The 20,818-nt window shown below is 36.2% G+C and overlaps 1 protein-coding gene across 1 annotated transcript; it reads left to right on the top strand.

Moving 5' to 3' along the window:
- The first annotated feature begins 559 nt into the window (after positions 1–559).
- Positions 560–14,091, top strand: LOC103722053 (eukaryotic translation initiation factor). Its single transcript, XM_008812479.4, has 9 exons — positions 560–920; positions 1,831–1,902; positions 4,466–4,561; positions 4,909–5,127; positions 11,297–11,394; positions 11,711–11,798; positions 11,883–12,233; positions 12,328–12,570; positions 12,792–14,091. The coding sequence occupies exons 1-9, from the start codon at positions 741–743 to the stop codon at positions 13,815–13,817; spliced, it is 2,373 nt and encodes a 790-aa protein (XP_008810701.1). The 5' UTR covers positions 560–740; the 3' UTR covers positions 13,818–14,091.
- The last annotated feature ends 6,727 nt before the right edge of the window (positions 14,092–20,818 follow it).

Genomic DNA, 20,818 nt, shown 5'->3' with positions numbered 1-20,818 from the left:
TAGTAGACCACTTAGAAGAGGCCCTATGGGTTGGAGAGAGGAAGTTGCCTAGTACTCTTTATGATGTGTTATCTTTTGATTTTTTTTTTTTTTTGATGTATTCGTATTAGATTTTTATGAATCGTCCCCTTCAGCAAAAAAAAATAAAAATTGTCAAAAATTTTTTTTCTAAACTTTAAGGAGGCAGGTACATATAAATCATAAAATATACTCGTTCGATCGGATTGCTGGGATCATCAGCCCGGACATCCAACGGCTGATGTTACCCCTTGGAGAGGACGAGCCCAACTAGCGCGGATAGCGACATGGCGTCATCGTAGCCGACTTCCGGAATTGTGGCAGTAATCCGATATTCCCGTCAAAACAAAAGGTTAATTCCGTCAAATCGTAAAAACCTACACGCATCAAAAATATCAGCGTAAAATCTTAAAGGCCTCTCTTGCGTTCCTATATCAACGCATGGTACCTTTTATCCCTCATAAGATAGTTAATTACGAAACTACTCAACCCCAGCTCAATCCCTCGGATATATATAGGTCTCCTCTTCCCCTCGGCGGCCTCCTCTCTTCACCTCTCCTCTTTTCCTCCCCCCTTCTCTTTCGCCGAAGAGAGAGAGAGAGAGAGAGGGTTTCTTGAAGGGCTCCTCCTCTTGCCGTAGCCTCCGTACCTCCTCTTCTTCCTTGCTCGTCGGCGTCCAGCGCGATCGCAGCACCGCCCGCAGAGAGGATCTCCGGCGAGGTATGCAGTCGGATCAGACGGTGCTGAGCTTGAGGCCTGGCGGCGGCGGCAACCGAGGCAGCAGACTCCTTGCCCCCCGCTTCGAGTTCGGCGGATCTTCCCTCAACTCCTCCTCCTCGGCAGCGTCGGATCTCCCCGTCCTCCGCCCCCATGGCGGCGCCGGCACCGCCCTGTCTCTCAAGGTCGGCGTAGGCCCTTTATCCGGATCTAGGGTTTCATATGATCCGTTAAAGTTATCTTTGTTACTGTGGATTTAGTCTGATATGGTATTTGACCTACGGATTCTGATTATATTAGTAGATTTATAGATCGTTTGCTCGAGTTGGCTTATGTTTGACCTGATTAATTTGATTAACTGAAGCAGGTTTCTTTAAAATAAAAAAAAAGTTGTTTTTATGGAATCTCGACCATGAGTGGTGGGTTATTTTCTGTTGCTTATCAACAAATTATTTTTGTGCTTTTGTTTTATCTTACTTACATCCTGAAGGCCTCCTGATGAATGATTCTTGAAGGCCTCCTGATGAAGTATCTTTTGATTTGTAATTTGTTTTTATCATTATTTGTGTGTTCTGAGCATGATTATAAGTGGTGATGCTGAAGAAGGTTCTTTTATTTTTCAGTGAATTGCACTTTTTTGTTCAGGGATTCTAGTGCAAATACATGCATCGTATTTGTTCAAAACATCTGTTTCTTTTTCATAATTTCCATATTCTCTGTATTACTAATATTTGTTTATCCCAAGTGAATGTTATCTGTTGTAAGTATTGTCTTTTAGCATCTGGAAAGAGGTCTCTTGTTTTTGCTTTTGTTGTTAGGACTTGTGCCTCATTCCATTATGTCATGGTGTTGAACATAATTAATATACTAAGAAAGAAGAGTAAGACAATTGTCCTTTCGTCAGGCATGGTTTTTTTAATCCAAAAATATAGTTGACTGACTTCCTCATGTATCCTGTACGTATTGTGACTAGATGCAATGTTTTCTAAATTGCAAACAGTATGGGTTTCTGCTTCTACTTGCTTTTGCCTCCTTCCATATCCTCTTTCGAAGAAATGGCTATTGAGATATAAATTTTTTTAAAACTTTTGTCAGTTTGGAGATTCATGGTTTGAGGGCCGTGAACGCATTCGTTACACAAGAGACGAACTTCTACAACTTCGTGAGGTACGCCAGATTTTTTTCTTTAAATTTCTATTTTAGAATTTTTTTTGACCACTTGTATGCTCTTGTATCCGTTGCTGTTGGATGCGGTAAATATCATCATCATCAACATCATCACTTTGAGTGCCATGCACTCTTTTCAAGGTTTGCCCAAATCAGTTTGAGTGTCCATCAATGATGTAGTAACTAAAGGAGGAGCAAGTTTTGAAATAAACAAAGGATTCAAACATGTAGAAGTGTATATTTCTGTATCCACTCAACTCCACCCCTCCCCTCCAAAACACACATACACACACAAAAGAAGCACCCTAGCGTGCATGCATGTGCAATGCATGTAAACTATATAAAGAAGGTGTCATATCTGTATGGTGTCATATTTCACTAAATCCACTAAAAGAATGCAAATAAGGTAAGCACTAAGTAGAGACGGGGCTTATAAGAAAAAAATAGTATGAAAAGGATAGTAACCAAATAAATGAAAGGTTTTGCATTTGTAAGTGGTAGGGTGTGGGGAGTGTAAGATGGCAAGGGTGAGCAGTAGGGAGAGAAAGGTAAAGGCCAATGAGAGTGGAATTTAGAATTTAGTGTATTAAAAAGTAGTTAGAAAAGTTTGTGAGGTAGATATTCGTAAATCTCCTGACTAGTTAGGATATACATAAAGGGAGAGATAAAGATGTGGAAAGAAATTATTTGTGTAAGACATGCATGAAAGGGGAGAGACATAATAAAAAGATATTTTGTTGGACAAGAGGACAATTTCTTCTAGATAATTACAGAAGCCTATCATTATAACAAATTCTTTTTGATAATATTTGGTTAGAGAAAAAGAAAAAAAAACTAATGGCAAATCTGGAAGAAAATCAATGTACCCAAAGCTTGAACTTGGTCTATTTAATATATTACATTTATATCTATATCATATGTGCATATTATAGAGGGCGGGCCATGGCGCAATGCTAAGGTTGCTCCTTTATGACATGGGTGTTGTGGGTTTGAAACATGAAAACAACCTCTTTGCATGCGGAGGTAAGGCCTCATACATATGACCTTTCCTAGACCATGCAATGGTGGGAGCCTCATGCATTAGGACACCCTTTTTATATGTGCATATATATCTATACCAAAAGAGTTGGGGTATTTGAGCTTGATAGATTTGTCAGTAGTTGGAAAACTAATTAGTTTGCATGGAAAACATGGAAAACTTTATTATTTATATATGCAAACACGCTATATTATATAATATACATAGTATATTAACAAAATAAATTAGGGTTGTTAGCTTTGCCCTCAGATGGAAAATTAATTAGTTTTGCATGGAAAACTTTATCATATGTCAATTTTATGGATGGCCACTTTAAGAAAGATTTATTTACATGCTTACGTAATCCCTACCCCACGGCATTAGTTCTGCCCTCTGCCTCTCTTTCTTGTGTTGCTCACCATGCCAAATTGCCAATATCTCTCTTTCCCATGCCCCCTCACACCCATATCCCAATTGATGATAGAATGAGACAATCTCCATGGGGACAACCTTGTAGAGGATAAAAGAAAAAATGAATCAGGACCATTCCCCCTCTCCTATGATCACTTGAGTTATTAGTGAAGATATGGATGTTGAATGTGAAGGTGGGCTCATTCCAAATAAATCTATTTCATAATAATAACATCTGCAATTGATTAGAAAATCTCAGCTGGAAAGATATTTAAATATCCATACCTGATATAATGGTTATTATCAGTAACGTATGAAAAAGTGAGAGGTAGTTTTTTAAGTTTGTCAAATCTGCCCATATTGGAAAACAATTAGTCTATTAATTGTGACTTTATATTGTATAAATCATGTCTATGGGTTAAGTTGGAATCATAAATAGTTGTCTCATTTAAAAAAAAACCCATTCTACTTCAAAGATGGGCTGGCCTTGGTGAAGTCTTTCTTTTTCTCTCTCTCGACCATTCTAAATAATAGCCCACCATCCTAACTTACTCTTGCCCCCACCTGTAAGTGCCCTAATGGCCACCCCTCTCTTCATCTCTCACCCACATCTTCAACCTCATTAGCACAACCTGTTCTCATCACATGTTCCGGCTTCTCTTTCCTCACTCTTGGTAATCTACCTGACGCGTCTCATCTTTATTCTTCTTTTTTGGTGGAATGCTCTTCTTAATCACTTCCTATGTAATGAATCGCTTGAATATGGCCTTATCGCTTTGTTTATTTCAAGTTTCTTCTGTCTTTTATTTTTTTTTAATTTCTATATGATATTTTTATTGATAAGTATATGTCTTTTTAGACTTAACGTACACTGTGCATCTTTTCCTGCTAAAAAATGAAGGCAAATAAGTTTTATATTTGCTTCACTTATGGAGCACATGATGGTTACATATCTTGTTTCATTACATGCTTCATACATTATTTGTCATATCGATGGCATCCATATCCTTGGTAACTACTTAAAAAATTAAATGTTAGTACACATGGTGTCAGATGTACTCGTTGCATTACTTTAAATATTTGTGATCAGCAACTTTTCTAATCTGCAGATTTTGCTTATTTTTCTTCTGACAGGTTGTCGAGATTCCTGAAGCTATTCTGAAAGTTAAACAGGAGATTGAGGCCGAAATATATGATGAAGATCAGACTTGGGGTCGCAGTGATGCCAACGTGAGTTCTAGTTCAAGATGTGAATTGCATGTGTCATTTGAATTATAGAAACAGCAAGTCTGTTCTGTTTATATTTCTAATGATGAAGAGCGCTGTCATCACATCTCCAAAAAAAGAAACAAAGAAGAAGAAGAACTCCATCTTCAAACTTCTTAGGCTTGCTGTTTTATACATTTTCATTTTTTTCTTTTCTAGTAAATAGATCTGTTTCTGAAGAACGTTGCTCTTTCTTGCTGCTTAAATAGGCTTCATCATTATGCTTTTCTATATTCCTTATGCTTAATGTTTTCTGTTATGTGCTTCTAATTTTTGTAGGCACGTTTACTAACATTTGTTTGTACTCTCAGTTACAAAATCAATCGCAGAGTCGCTATTATGAGCCAGATAATCGTGATTGGCGTGGACGTTCAGGACAGTTGCCCTCAGTTGGAGAGGAGAAATCGTGGGATAGAGTGCGTGATAATAAAGAGGCACATGCATCCAATTTGAGAGCACAAGAGATAAGCCAATTTAATAAGCAAGACCAACTGAGTTCCCAATTTTCTTCGAAAACTTCCTTACAAGGGGTAATTATTAAATAGTGTTGTGATGCTCTTATGATGCCTCTTTTCCTTCTTAACTCATAACTAGTGTATATTTTTAACTCTCTGGTATTTATAAAGAATATCATGCTTCTTGTTTTATGTGTGATACTTATTTTCACACGCCTTTTTATCTATGTATGTTTTTTGTTTGTTGGTCAATAATTCCATTGAGGAGGTCTAAACATTGTGCCAATGAGAATTTGGTTTACCAAAAAAAGTACTTTATACATCTTTAGATGTCATGAAATTTTTGACTGCGTACATTGTGTTGCTCCATTCAAGTGCATCATTCCTTAATGTCAGTTTGCATCTAATGACTCTTTGGTTAACTGTGGAAGTTGTCTCAGGTTAACCCTTTCTCTGATCATGACTTTTTGCTTCTAAATTAACCAAGCTCTCTTCAGATCATCTTTTTGTATGATGATAGGATTTAAGTTGGCTGCTTGATATCTTTCTGTAATTAATGGTTTGTTTCTTTCATCTTTTACCAAATCTATTTTATTGTTTTACATGTTCTCATCTTTATGATTCTTGATTTATGTTCTAATCCAACTTTTATCATTCAACATTCTGATCCATACATCACTACTGGTCTTATTGCCAGCATAAAAGTCAAGTTTTAAAGGCATGCAATGTTCTCACCTTTGCTATATTGTCCAGTGCTTCTATTTTTAAATGGTTGTTTATCTATATCTGTTTTTATATGTAAGAAAATGATGATTGCAAAAATGGTGATCACCGATGGAGTTATTTGTGGTTATCTATAATTGCTGATTTACATTTCAATTTCCACTAGAATTGCGTTCCATATATCTTATTTCAGCTCTGATTTTAAACCAGACTAAGGCATTCATTTGAGTTCCATTTCAGGATTCCCTCCTATTTCCGGTTGCATCACGTCACTATGTTCTTTTGGAAAAAGAAAGAAAAGGCAATCTCTCCTAATTATTTAAATCCATCTTCATATGAAGCGAAGTTTCTTTTTCGTGCTGACCAACCTCAACTGGAATTTCAGTTTTCACCAGATCTTTTAATTGTTATCAGTTATGACATTCACTGAGTTGTTGAAAAATTGACAATATGATAACAATGATTTCTTCGTTGATCAAATGATTCTCTGAATTATTCGATAATAATCAAATCATTGTTCTTAACGTCTCAGTGAAAAATAGAAGTTCAGGACTTCCAATCAGCATAAATTGGATTCTTTACCGAGGGCGTCACTTTCCCGCTCCTTGTGTTTTGTTTATTATCTTTTTTGCCATAACTGAAAATTTGATATGCTTTTCTCATCGTCTTCTTGCCTCCATGTTAAACATTGATTAATTTTTGTTTTGTTTCTCTGTCATAGAAGCAGGGATCGGTATAATGGTGTTTGTGTTATTCTCAAACTGTGCTTCAAATCCTTATCCCTAGGCGATGTTGAATTTCGAGCATCATAAAATATAGTGCCGCTTCTGACTTGCAACTCGCGCTATGCAGTCCCATGTCAATATAGACTGAACGAGCCAGCCTTGTTGGGTTGGTACAGTTGGCTTTTAGATAGGAATCAGTTCTGTACAGGTTCTGCTTTTCACAAACCCAGTTGCATCGGTTCGTTTCCAAGCCAAGGGGACAAATAAACCGATCTGACCGGAACCAAGCTAGTACTATATCACATAGATAAATATACGTACATGTAAATGTAGTGTCGTACATACTAACCATGTTAAGGTATAATATGTATAATATTTTTAACCCAAACTGTTATTCAGATGATGTAGACCTAAGTCCTTGTCTGCTCAAAGATTCAACCCCTTATTATCTTGCTGTTCCTCATCGAGTCAGTCCCTTGGTACCTCATGGTTGCCTCTCTTTAGTCCCCCAGGACTCATGACTCTGCTGTCCCTCGGCTCCTTCGGCCTCATGACTTGTTACCATTTGCATTTCAGGCCCTCACACTCCCATGGGTTTTCTTATTCTTGCCTTTTTCCCTTTTCCTTTTTTCCTTTCTTGTGGAAACATATTCACTGAAATTCGAATTTATGGTCTCTAGGTAATTCAAGAACCAAATTGAACCAACTGATTATGATTTGCATTATCTTTATGGCCTCGAGGTAATTCAAGAACCAAAATGAACCAACTTGATTGTGATTTGCATTGTCTTGGTTGGGTTCTAAAATTATAATGCTGATTGATTGTGTTTTGGTTATAGTTCCAAGAATTGGGAACTGATTAGGATCAGGTTGGTTCTAGGTTGGTCGCTAATATAAACCAGCCAACTTTTGGGATTTGCTTCCTTTTTAATTTTTTCACCTCACGTGTAAGGTAGGTTTTTTTGCTAAATCTTGAACTTCTATATACATCCTTTCATGGTCATGTGAATGATCATAATATATGGCAAAAAGCTGCAATCATCCAATCTTTTATGCTTGGAGCATGCCATGTTTTGACATTTGGCATTCCCCACTTTGTTTATTTATTTGTTTTGAATATTATGGTGTCTCTTGTTTTCTTCTTCTCCCCAGATGCACAAATGTTTGTTACAATTATCTTTTGTATGACTATACAATCTGTACATATTCTCTTAGATACTCTTATGTCTTCTGAAGAAGGAACAAGCTAAATTAAGAAGGAACAAGCTATATATACATATGACGTTTTGTCCACTCTTGAAATTTGCTTTATTCTCATTCTTTTCTCTTTTATCATTAAATATGCTTATGTGATTGTTCAGAGGCAACAACGGACCCAAATATCTATTCTCCTATCAAATTCATTTCTGCTTCTCTTCGTCCACTTTATATCTTCTCATATCCTCTATTTCTTATGACAGAGCTGTTTAAGTCAGCACACCCTGACATTCCCTCTCTCTCTCTCTCTCTTGCGTTGTGCTATGAGCAGAACCATTCAAACAGTGGGCATGAAATGTTTTTGGGCTTTGAGAAATGTGTCTATCTAATTCTTGCAGGGTAGTGTGTTGACATTACATTTCCTCTTTCTAAATGTAAATCCACTATTCAGAAAAAAATTAACATATTTATAATTTCCTCGAGCAATACGTCTCCCATACTTGTATTCTAATTTGTTCCTCCAGATCCCATTTATGGTGAAATGCTAATTTGTTCCTCCAGACCCCATTTGTGGTGAAATGCTTTAACAGCTTCAATTGTCTTTCATATCTTTCCTTGCTGATAATCTTACTTCATCACCAGCGCTATCTTTCCTACATATGTAAGGGTTGTGAGTTTGTGTCCATCACCAATTTCCTTAGGATGTGGTTATTTCATTATCTGGTCTTTGTGACAAGCAATTTGGACTCATCAATATAACCACTACGTAATTTCTTTGTCCTGTTTAACTATTAAGTCCTGTTTAACTATTAACATTATAAGTGGCAATCGATACCGTTCCTGTCTATTGACCTGTTTCTTTCACTGCTACTTGCATTCTACATGGGAACTCTTTCTTCTCATCATGGCAGTTGGGCATTGGCATGTTGCTTACAACAGATGTCTCAGCTTAACCTTGCCCATTCCTCGTGTATCTGGTATCTATTCATTTATATGTATGAGTCCAGGATGCATGTGTAGTCGTAGGTGTCAGCTAATCCTAACAAATATTCTACAGTTGCCTTTTTATATAACTCACCATTCACTCATAACAAGGGCTGCATTTACTACCATAGTTGCTTTCTTCCTCACAATTTTTTTTTTTTTTGTAAATTTATTTTAATCTATTATCTTTCCTAACTCCTGTATACAATCTACAAACGCTTCTAATCTTCTTTTGTCATCCTACCTACTTTAGTTTTGATGACTGATGAGTTTCAATATTCACACAACTGGCTATATCATCAAAAACAAATTTGAGAAAAAGTATGATTTACGTTGATGCTGGACTCTGGGGTCAGGGCTGCATTTGCAATGGATGAGAATCTAGGATTTTTAGAAGGGTTTAATGGTTTGGTTTTCTGCTGCAGGAAAGATGACAGCTCTGGATGGAGCTAAGTTTCATGAGGTAAAGTGGAGGTGTTTTTCGAGACTTTGGTCGTTAGGATGAATAAAAGTTGCAACTAGAATCTAGGGCTGGGATACAATAGAGTAGGCTTGTAGGCTTGCAAGGTTTTTGAGAGACTTTATGATCAAATTTGTGGGTTAAAAGGTTCTAGGATTACATGAGTTTCATCAGAGTCCATGGATTTGAGGGGTTTAGGTGGATCAAAGTGGGTGAATCAAGTGGTTAAGGTTCCATGAAGTATGGAATTGATAGAAGGATTTTTTTGGATATTCAGGACAGTTGTTAAAGTAATAGAGCATGCTATAGTCAGAAACCAAATAAAAAAATTGGTCCAGAACTAATTTATGGCACATAAAATTGAAGCTTAACATTTATTTTTGGTTTCTATATCATATTTTCTAAAATGAGGGAAGTCCTAGGAAACATGAAAAGTTGTAAAAAGCTAAATAGTTCCTTAGAGGATGTGATTTATTATATTAGCGGAGATGGGAATCATCAATAATTAATTCTTGGTTGGCTACTGGTTTTCCTATGCTGTGGCATGTGTTCGTCATATGTACCCTTGTGAAGTTTCAAAGTCTCTGCATCGGTGAATTTTTCCCAACTGTTTTTACTTCTTGCAGATGTTGAACTCTGCTACAGTTTCTTTATTGTATGCTCTGTTTTGCCATATATCTATGATCTATCCTGCCCCACCTAGAAGGGAAGCGTGTCAAAATTTCTATGTTGGTTATTGTAATTGAAATTGTATTGTTCGTGAAGGATGATCATGGAAGTGTGGAACTTAATTTTGGATACTGTTCACAAGCAAAAAAGGCAAGCTTGTGTGTGGCATGTAGCCGGGTTACACAATATAAGTTTAAATGAGTGAGCTAGGCACAGAAAGCAAGAGGATTGTGCAATCTTCTGGTGGTTTTCTTTCACACTTACAATTAAAAACTGAAATTTCACATCTAATTCAATCTAAACTTAGAATTAGTCATTTTTCTAAAATAGACCTCATTCAACATAAGCCACATGCTATATGCAGTTTGCTACAGGGACGTGGCAATTGATGTTTGAATGATATTGTGGTCTGATTTTTTTTCTTTATGAAGAAAAATGTAAATAAATGTTTTGGTTGTCACATGGGTCTGTCGTTGAAGCCTCATTGCTATATAGAATTGTATAAACTGTTAGATCCAAAAGTAATTTATATCCCTTCTTTTCAATTAAGTTGGATTATTAAACAGTTTTACCATGGATCATCTTCTATCAACTGTGGAAGTCAATGTTGTCAAGGAACTTTTGCAGATCAAATGCAGTCTATAAGTTAACCATGTGATGATGAAATTACACTATTACAGCCAACTCCATAAAGCTGGACAGTCTGCCTATATTTGTTTAAAAAATTTCATATTAACATGCATGTTTGTGCTTTTTTTTTTAAAAAAAAAATGTTTTTGACTTCCTTAATCACTTGTTTGATAATTTCATGAAAATGATGTCCAGATATGAAAAAACTAATGTGCCTTATCCCATCAATTAGGGTTGGCTGGTGGATTCTGCTCTGTCACAATTTTATTACATCTTCCAAATTGAGAAGTTTCTCCTTAGTTCATTATTCTCATGCCATCTCTTTGTTTCTTTTGACATCCATATGAAAGAAGTGTATTTTGTTTCATTCACCCTATTTAAACTCAACCACTTTCCTATCTTAACCGTCTTTCTTTTGAGAAGAAGTAATGATTTTTTTGGTGAATCCTTTGTGCTTTTAATTGAACTGCAGCTTTGACTCCACCTGTAAACCTATTAAAGGTGCAAAATATGATCTATCTTGGTTTTACTCAGTTTCAACATTTTGTTTTTGCAATATGGCCTCTAATAGTTCTAACATTAACATGTATTTTTAGTGTTGCGTCCTGAATGGAATTCGTTGAAGAGGAAATTGCCGCTTAATTCATGTATAAAATGCATGTGCATGGATTATCATTATCATTGTTTCTTTTGATTTCTTCAATTGTTATGCCATCTTTCATCACCTTCAAAGCTATCATTCTGGCTTAATGTGGAGCAATCTTCTTCAGTCTCTATATATTCTATGTTGTCTGCACTGTTGGTATGGATCCCTTTTTTATTTTGACATTTGATAACATGAAATGCAATTTATCAGGTGGGACCTGCGCCTGCTCTGGTCAAGGCTGAAGTGCCATGGTCTGCGCGAAGAGGCAATCTTTCAGAGAAAGAACGGGTTCAGAAAACAGTAAAAGGGTGATTAACCTGACTGTTTAGTTCAGCCTGCTCGCAAATGCTGATCATATGAATGGTTTTCCTTTTTTAATCTTTTAGTTTTGAAGGTGGATTTATATTTGTTTTGTTGTTGTAACCTTAAGTCTACTGCTATCGGTTGTTTCTTTTGGTTTTGCATGAACTATTCCTCCCTGAATCCATGCTCCATTGATAATACATGTTTCTTCCCTCTTTGTTTATTGTTTTGTTTAGCTCTCTTGTATCTGCTTAGTGGAAGCAACATAATGAATATGTATTGAACTTCCTTTTTAATTTTCTGTTATTTATTTTAATGCAGTATATTGAACAAGCTGACTCCAGAGAAATTTGATGTTCTCAAGGGCCAACTGATTGATGCTGGAATCACAACACCCGATATTCTAAAGGTTTCATGCTTCCCAGAATTTATGCACAGTTCCTTTTCAATCAGATTCCATTTAGTTGTTAAAACACACGAATGATGCATGCAGGATGTCATTACCCTCATATTTGAAAAAGCTGTTTTTGAGCCCACCTTCTGTCCCATGTACGCTGAATTGTGTTCTGATCTCGATGAGAAGCTCCCTCCATTCCCTGCTGAAGAACCGGGTGGGAAAGAAATCACTTTCAAGCGTATACTCTTGAATAATTGTCAGGAGGCATTTGAAGGTGCTGATAATCTAAGGGCTGAGATTAGAAAGTTGACAGGCCCAGACCAAGAAATGGAACGCAGGGATAAAGAACGAATGGTGAAGCTCCGCACTCTAGGTAACATCCGCCTTATTGGTGAGCTTCTAAAGCAGAAAATGGTGCCAGAGAAAATAGTGCATCATATTGTTCAGGTATGTTGATCACACTATTCTGTCCCACTTGTTCTTTTACATTTTTTGAGCGATCTACTGTTTCTAAGAATTGCCCGACATGGTTATCTAACAGGAGTTAATGGGGCATGATGGAAAAACTTGCCCTGCTGAGGAAAATGTCGAGGCAATCTGTCAGTTCTTCAACACCATCGGGAAGCAGCTGGATGAGAGCCCCAGGTCTCGTCGTTTTAATGATGCCTATTTCAACCGGCTGAAGGAGCTGATGACGAACCCCCAGCTTGCACCACGAGTTAGGTTTATGGTTCGTGATGTCCTTGACCTCCGTGCCAACAACTGGGTCCCTCGACGTGAAGAAGTAAGCTTCTCACATCTGTGGAGTCATCTTGCTGGTCTCATCTTATAACATTTTATTTATATTATAAGCTATTTTACTTTTGGACATGTGAAAGGTCATGTGTTTCTGAATTTGTTGGAAAAAGAAATGTATGGTAACGAAAAACAGGATTTATGCATTTTTGTTAGCTTTTCAAGTTTCTGCTGGTATGCTGAGCATTTTTGGTTGTCTTGGTTTTGCAGGTGAAGGCCAAGACCATCACTGAAATTCATAGTGAGGCAGAAAAGAATCTTGGGTTGCGGCCAGGAACAACTGCAAACATGAGAAATGGTCGTAATGTTGGTTCTTTAGGAGGCCTCAGCCCTGGTAGTTTACCCATAAACCGACCTGGAACTGGGGGTATCATGCCTGGAATGCCTGGAACAAGGAAGATGCCTGGAATGCCCGGGTTGGATGGGGACAACTGGGAAGTTCCACGGAGCAGATCCATGCCCCGTGGAGAAGTTCATCGTGTCCAGAGTCCTTTAGTTGGCAAGCCATCACCCATCAACCCCAAGTTATTACCTCAAGGTAGTGGTGGCATGATGGCTGGTAAAACTAGTGCATTGTTACAGGGCAGCGGCCCCCCATCTCGTCCCTCTAGCCTTGTTTCAAGTCCAATAGATTCTCCATCTCAGAATATTCGGGCCTCGAAACCTCTTTCACAAGTGCCACCACCTGTTATCCCAGACAAGCCAATGGCTGCACCAAGGTTGAATCCTAACGAGCTACATAAGAAGACTGTTGCTCTTTTGGAGGAGTATTTCCACGTCCGCATTCTAGATGAAGCACTTCAATGCGTGAAGGAACTGAAGAGCCCCGAATACCACCCAGAAGTTGTCAAGGAAGCCATCAATCTAGCTTTGGACAAGGGCCAATCATGTGTGGATCATGTTGTTAAACTTTTGGAATACTTGTTGGCTCAGAATGTTCTTACGGCAAAGGACTTGGGGACTGGCTGTTTGCTTTATGGGACAATGCTTGATGATGTTGGTATCGATCTGCCAAAAGCACCAACTTATTTTGGTGAAGTGGTTGGTAAACTGATTCTTTCTGGCGGTCTTGGTTTCAAGGTAGTGGAGGAAATTCTGAAGAAAGTTGAAGATTCCAGATTCCAGTCGGCAATGTTTGATGCTGTGATGAAAACCATCAAAGCGAGCCCCAATGGTCAGGCAGTACTGGGCAGACAGGCAGCTGATATCAAGGACTGTGAAAGCCTTCTCTCTTAAATTCAGCTCTATTGGCTGCTACCTCTAGTTGCTTCCCTCAAACATCTGTAACTTTGATAAGGCAAATGTTTCGAACCTTTTCTTTCATTCACCCTTCTCTCATTCCTTTGTCTTTCCTCTGTCTTTAGTACGAGGTAAGCAACTCATAATACAATATACCCTATGTGGTCTGTGAGGAACAGTTAATTTTCGAGTTGTATATTTCTGCGAGCGCACATTAAGTTTATTATTTTATTCAAGATGATAAGAAAACATACCATGGATTTTGGTCTCATGTTTGTGGCTAATTTTTTTGATGTTTGTTAAGAAAAAGATCATAGACGATCCATGCTTGTGTTAATTTGATGGCATCTTTTATATCATGTTTTATTTTTGAATAAATTACAAAAATCATTTTGACATTTATATTTATTATATTTATATCTACTAGTTTGTAAAATTTATACTTACATCCAGTTAAATTAACGGTATTACTGAATTCATTAACTTTATATAAAAAGTTAAAATTGTCCCTGAGTAATGAGTAAAGTACAAAAAATCTTTTAAGATTATGGGTAAATTATAACTGCATCCAATAGTTTGAAAATTTTATGCTTATTTCTTTTAGATTTGTTTTTATCCAAAATTTTAATTAATAATTTAATAGAATGTTAGCCAAATCATTAACTTTAATGGGATCTCAATGCCACATTAGAAAAAAATTAAAAAATAACCAAACTGGCCTTAAGTGATATAACATCCATCCAAGGAGGAAAACACTCATGAGGTGCTATGGGTCCGAGTTTGATCTTGATGAATTATAGAAAGAATTATAGGAAAAGCGCCACGTGCCAAGAAAAAAACAATCTAAAACTCTTAAGCAAATGGATGCTTCTACAGTTTTTTACTGCAAAAAATTAATATTAAAAGTTTTATTGCTTGAGCCAGCTTGTCTGTGGTCCAGGCCAAGCTATGGAATCGTAACTAATTCACCCTTTAAAAAGAAAAGTTTTCACACACGTACTAATTTGGAGCTATTATAGCTTCATATATAAAATATAGGAATCTTTATTTATAACGATAATATTAAGAAATCATGTCTACAATATTGGACAAATAGAACTCAAAATCAGCAAATAATACATTGGTATTTCCGATCTCTATGATACGGTGGGCGAAAAAGTGAGAACAACACCTGATCAAGAAGGACGGATGCTGGTTGGAAAGGATACTTGTCGTCAGATATCGATTGGGAAGAAAGTTTGTTGTTGGTTGCTCGTTAGAAAGGGACGCTCGTGGTGAGGTGACGAAGTAGGAAAGAACACCTAGCCGCTTAATCTCGAAGAGAAGAAGACTTTTGAAAACGTAATACTTCGAAGAGTTCCGAGAGTAGAAAAAGTGAAAGAGGAGCCTTATTTTCTTATGGAGATAATTTTGATTTTTTATAATAAATAAACAGTTTCACTAACACTGTCAATTTAAATGGGTGTAAGTGTACGTTTTTATAAAATATTGAATGTAAGTGTAATAAATATAAGTCTCAGAGAAAGTTTTGTAAGGTTATTTTGGTCATTTTTAAAATTTTTTCTAACGTAACATTTGGATCCAATTAAAAGTTAACGGTTTGACTAATATTCTGTTAAGTTATAGATTGAAGTATTGGATAAAAATAGACCTTAGAGGAGTAAACGTAGGTTTTTCATACTATTGGGTTAACTGTAATTTACCCCTAATCTTATGGAGGTTTTTCTAATTTACTCTTTATTTTTTATTGAATGAATGATTCACATTAATCTTCTTTGAATATATATAGATTTTGCAAATCTAAGTGTAGGAACTGCCTGCCTACCTCTTTCCTCTTATTGGCAGAAGGTTCTAGAGAATGGTAGTTAGAGCACTTATCAGATTGAGCTGTTGTCATGTCTACATGAGATTTTAGGCCTTGAGACATCATGCATTGTCTTCTCATTTATATATTTTTGGAAACTTTAAGTTGGAAATGCTGCCATAAAAAATAAAATTGAACTAAGTCTTAAACTATTCTTTTGCTCCATCTTACTTTAGGATTACACTTTTTGAAAGGCATGACGATATTAAGTCTTTTCTTACTATTTTATCCCACATGATTTTTGGTCTACTTTTATCCATCTTTTCTTCTACATATATCAATTGCTCCTACATATTATTGCATCCATCAGCCAATATTGTATATTTTCAAACTATTTAAGTCGTCATTCTTTTAATTTATCCTCAATTAATGCTATCTTTATCTTTTTATGAATGACTTAATTTCTTATTTTTTTAAAGAAAAATTACTTAGACACCTCATCAACTTAGGGCTAGTTTCATTTAATATCTCTTGAGTTTAAAAAGTTTCATAGTGGTCTTTCAAGTTAATTAAGGGGTTCAATATAATCCTGCCATCTATCTTCATTTACTTGGGCTCACGGGATTCAATTAGACGATGGTCACATGAGACTTTTAGTCCCGAAATACCTTTGTTAGTAATAGTTTAAATAGAGAGGAGGGATGGAGAAAAGGATGAGGAGGTTGAGAGAGGAGGAGGTGTTGGAAGAGAAGATGGTGGTGGGAGTAGGTGAGGCTCAGATCAATTTAGATGGAGAGGAGGGATAAGGATGATAGTGGTTTAGAGAGGAGGCGGTGCTAGTGGGAGGATGTGTTGGAAGATGAGAAGGTGGTCGGAGTTGGTAGAGTTTGGTGGGGCTCAAGACTAGATTAGATATAAAGGAGAGATGTTTAGAGAGGAAAAGTAAGATGTGTTAGAAGAGGGAGTAGTAGGAGTGGATAGGGTTTGGATGGGACTAAATTAAGTACAGAAGAAAGATGGAGGAGAGAGATGTGGAGAGCAATAGGAGTTAAAGAAAAGGAGGAGATGTTCGAAGAGGAACAGCTGGTGGGTATAAGAAAGGATGAGAAGAAAGAAGAGACGGTATCTTTTGATAAATAAGCTATTTAGGTGAGGACAAAATTATCCTTTATGATGGTGTCTTAATGATATTGGCTCTAAGTTGAGGTATTTAAATAATTTCTCTTTTTTGTATTACCACACATCTGTCTCACTATTTTTTTTCTTAGCCACACTCATCTTGTGCACATGTTGTTGAGTAACTGCCCAATATTTTGTACCGTAAAGCATAGCTGCAAGTATAGTCGTCATATAATATTTTTCTTTTCAATTTGGAAGGTATCCTATAATCATATATTCCCAACTATACTTCTCTATTTTATCAATCCTTTTATTTCTATCAATAACATCCTTTTCAATCTTCTATTCTTTATAAATAATTGATTCTAAATAATGAATATGATCGTTCTTAGCAACTTCATGGTCCTCAAGTTTCACTCTACTTTATTTATATTTTATTTTCTTAAAAACTATATTCTATGTATTTTGCCTTGTCACTACTTAACTTGAAACCCTAAGATTCTAATATGCTCCTCCATAATTCCACTTATGATCAACTCCATCCTTAATTTCATCCATGAAGGCTATATTATGCAGAAATTGTATGCATCAGGGAATATCAACTTGAAGTTTTCCAATAAGCTCATCCATAACTAACATAAAAAGGTAAGTATTTAGATTAGAATCTAGTGTGAACATATAGTGATTGAGAACTCGTTAGTATGATGATTAGTAGTTCTCATACTAGTGACCGCTCTATTATACATGTCCTTAATTAACTAATGGAGATTGTTATCTTTTCTAACACCCATCATAGGACTTCTCTAGAGACTCTTTTATATGCTTTCTCTAAATCTATAAAAACTATATAAAATCTTGTCTCTTTTTTCTATATTTTTTCATTAATCTATTAAGGAGAAAAATAGTTTTCGCAGTTAATATTTCTAGCATAAAATCAAATTGTTTCTAATATTTTTGTTTTATACCACAATCTATGCTCAATCATCTCTCAAACTTTCATAAAATGGCTCATGAGTTTAATACCATGATAGTTATATCACCTTTATTTTTATAAATCGATACTATAAAGTTCGTCCTTCATTCATTAGGTATCTTTCTTGTCCTTAAAATCTTGTTAAACAAATTAGTCAATCAAGTTATTTTGACATCATCTAAACACTTCGAATCCTCAATAGGAATTCCATCATGTCCAGCAACAATTCCTATTTTTCTTTTTCTCATAGCTTCCTTTACGTCAAATACTCTAATTCTATGTATATACCAAGCATTTCTATCCTCAGTGGAACTTGTAAAGCAATCTAAATCATTTACATAACTTTCATTAAATAGCTTACCAAAATTAACTCCCCCATCTTTCTTTGATTTCGTCTTTCTTAACCAATTTTTTTTTATTTTCATTGTTGATGTATTTAATAAGTCAAGTCTCTAATTTTCCTTTCTCTTAGTCTTGCAATCATATAGATACATTTCTCTTCACCCTTAGTTTCTTAACCTGCAATATAACTCTTTATATACTTTGAATCTAGCCTCTTGTACTACTTTCTTAACTTCCTCCTTAGCCACCTTATAGTTTTTATACACTTATTTATTCCTATGTTTAGCACTCTTTTTTAACCTTAACCTTCAATTGAACTTTCTCGTTTTACCACCAAGTTTCTTAATTGATGGCTCTTTCTCTTTGATTCTCCTAATACTTTATAGTTACTATTTTAATACTTTTAACCATCTCTTACCACATTATATTGATTTCCTAATTTAGATCCCACTTTTTTTCTTTCAACATCCTGTCCTTAAAATATTTTATTTCTCTCCTCGCAAATCCTACTATTAGTATGAGGTTTCTATTTTCTTTGGCCCTCTTTTCTATTTTCTAACATACATATCTAAAATTACCAATCTATATTGGATGGTTAAACTCTCGCCTAGTGTAACTTTACAGCTTCATATAAAACTCAATCATTTTTTAAGTAAGGAAGAAATCAATTTGATTAGAGTTATGCCCATTTTCAAAAGTTACCAAGTGAAAGTCTGTGTTATCTAATACTAAGTTATATGCCATCATAAACTCCAAAAAAGCATTTCTTTTCACATTTCTATCTCTAAAACCATAATCTATATGTACCTTTTTAAATCTACATTGCATTTTCCCATGCTCCAATTTAAATCTTCTCTAATAAACATCTTTTTTTCCGGTATGAATCTCTTGAATTAGGCTATTTATGTCCTTCCAAAAGTGTTGCTTTTGTAGCATCATCTATCCTAATTAAGAAACATAAGTACTAACGATGTTAACAGACTCCTCTCATAATATTAATTTATCAAGATTTTTTTTTAATATCCTACTCTTAATATCTATAACCTCATCTTTTGAACTCTTATCTACAATAATTCTTACTCCATTTTTATTTCTATCTTTTCCAGTATACCAACGTTTATAACTCATCTTACTATTTTTTTTCTCTCCTATACAATTAGTCTCTAGCAGGCAAGCTATATTCATCAAGTTTTCTTAGCCATTGTATATATTTGTTCCATCAATTTTCCTATCAATAATTCTATATTCCAAGTTGCTAAGTATATATACATACATACATACATATACATACAGACAGACAGACAGAGGGGTTCACATTTATGGAATTTGACAATAATTTTATATGATCTTCAATCTACGGGAACCCACCTCTAACCTTCCTCCAGGCGAGGACTGGCTATGTACAAAATATTAGCGGAGTAAAGTGCTGCCATGAAAAATCTAGATATTAATTGATGCAAGTTTGTTTTTCCCCCTCTTTTCCTATAATGCATTTCACTGCGGTGGTCGGGTGGGTTCTTTCGCTTTCTAATGCAGTATTGATACCTTTATCCAACGTTGAATCGAAGTGAATGGCGTTCCCAACTCTATGCACTTGTACCGGTTCCCATGATCTCCGGCAATGGAATAGAGCCATCAAACAAAAGTTTTTGGAGGGGAACACCACCGAGGCCATCATCACCTGGAATTCGATGGTCTCTTCGTACGTAAAAGCAGGCAGGATGGATTTGGCTCATGGTTTGTTCGACCGAATGCCTGAGAAGAATGTAGTGTCTTGGAACACCATCATCGCTGGTTACTTGCAGAGCAGGAGCTGCAACAAGGTCCTTGATTTGCTGCATGAGATTGCGGGCTGAAGGCTTCAAGCCTAATTATCTCGCATTACCGAGTGCCCTCTCTGCATGTGCTACAATCGTAACTCAGAATTCTCATTGTTTGATATGAAGGAAGTTATGGGTGGTGAAAGATTTCGGATGCATATTTCCTAGCGTGCACAAATGATGTGTCTTGTGCCCAGAAGTGGCAAAAACGAACTGGATTAAGGGACAAGAAGAGTGCAGCCAATAATAGCTAATTCCTAGGGAAATGTATAAGAACTTGTCCCATGTATGCATTGCCAAGATACTATCTAGAATGGGATGATAGAATGATGCCTAAATAGTGTTCCAGAGCACATAGGTTCAACCACTGCTTCTTTATTCTCAATTGATTCTTAGCACTCTCCATGGTCTCAGTCTGCTTCGGCACTTTACGAGGTCGGAATTTTATGGTACATTTGGTTCGCGATTGGAATCGAAATCGGTATTGGAATGGGAATGGATTGGAATAGGAATCAGAATAGCCGTATCCTCCGACGTGTTTGGTTCGCGATCGAAAATCGAAATCGGAATTGAAATGAAGTTTGAATACTAGATGAGAGTATTGATTGGGTTTTAGAGAGTTGGAGCATTCCTCTTCCTTCTTATAACTAAAATGAGAATGTTCCTCAACCAGACATGACCTTACTGTTCATGACTTTATAAGAATGCTGAATGTACACAACGATCAATATTTAACATCATCTATTAGGGCGAGCTCACAATCGATATACGAGTTTGAGTCCGCATGTCAATATTGAATTAGCGTGTAGATGGGTCTTTAGGCAAATATCCAGTTGAATATATAAGAATTTATGCCTTAAAACCCAACCTAACCCGTTTTAAGTTCTAAATGAGGTGGGCTCCAGCCCGTGTGTTACCCACGGATCATGAGGGGAGCGTG

This window comes from Phoenix dactylifera, chromosome 1, assembly GCF_009389715.1.
Source record: "Phoenix dactylifera cultivar Barhee BC4 chromosome 1, palm_55x_up_171113_PBpolish2nd_filt_p, whole genome shotgun sequence".
In the NCBI taxonomy this organism is placed as follows: Eukaryota; Viridiplantae; Streptophyta; class Magnoliopsida; order Arecales; family Arecaceae; genus Phoenix; species Phoenix dactylifera.
This window is presented reverse-complemented; position numbering and strand designations above follow the sequence as displayed.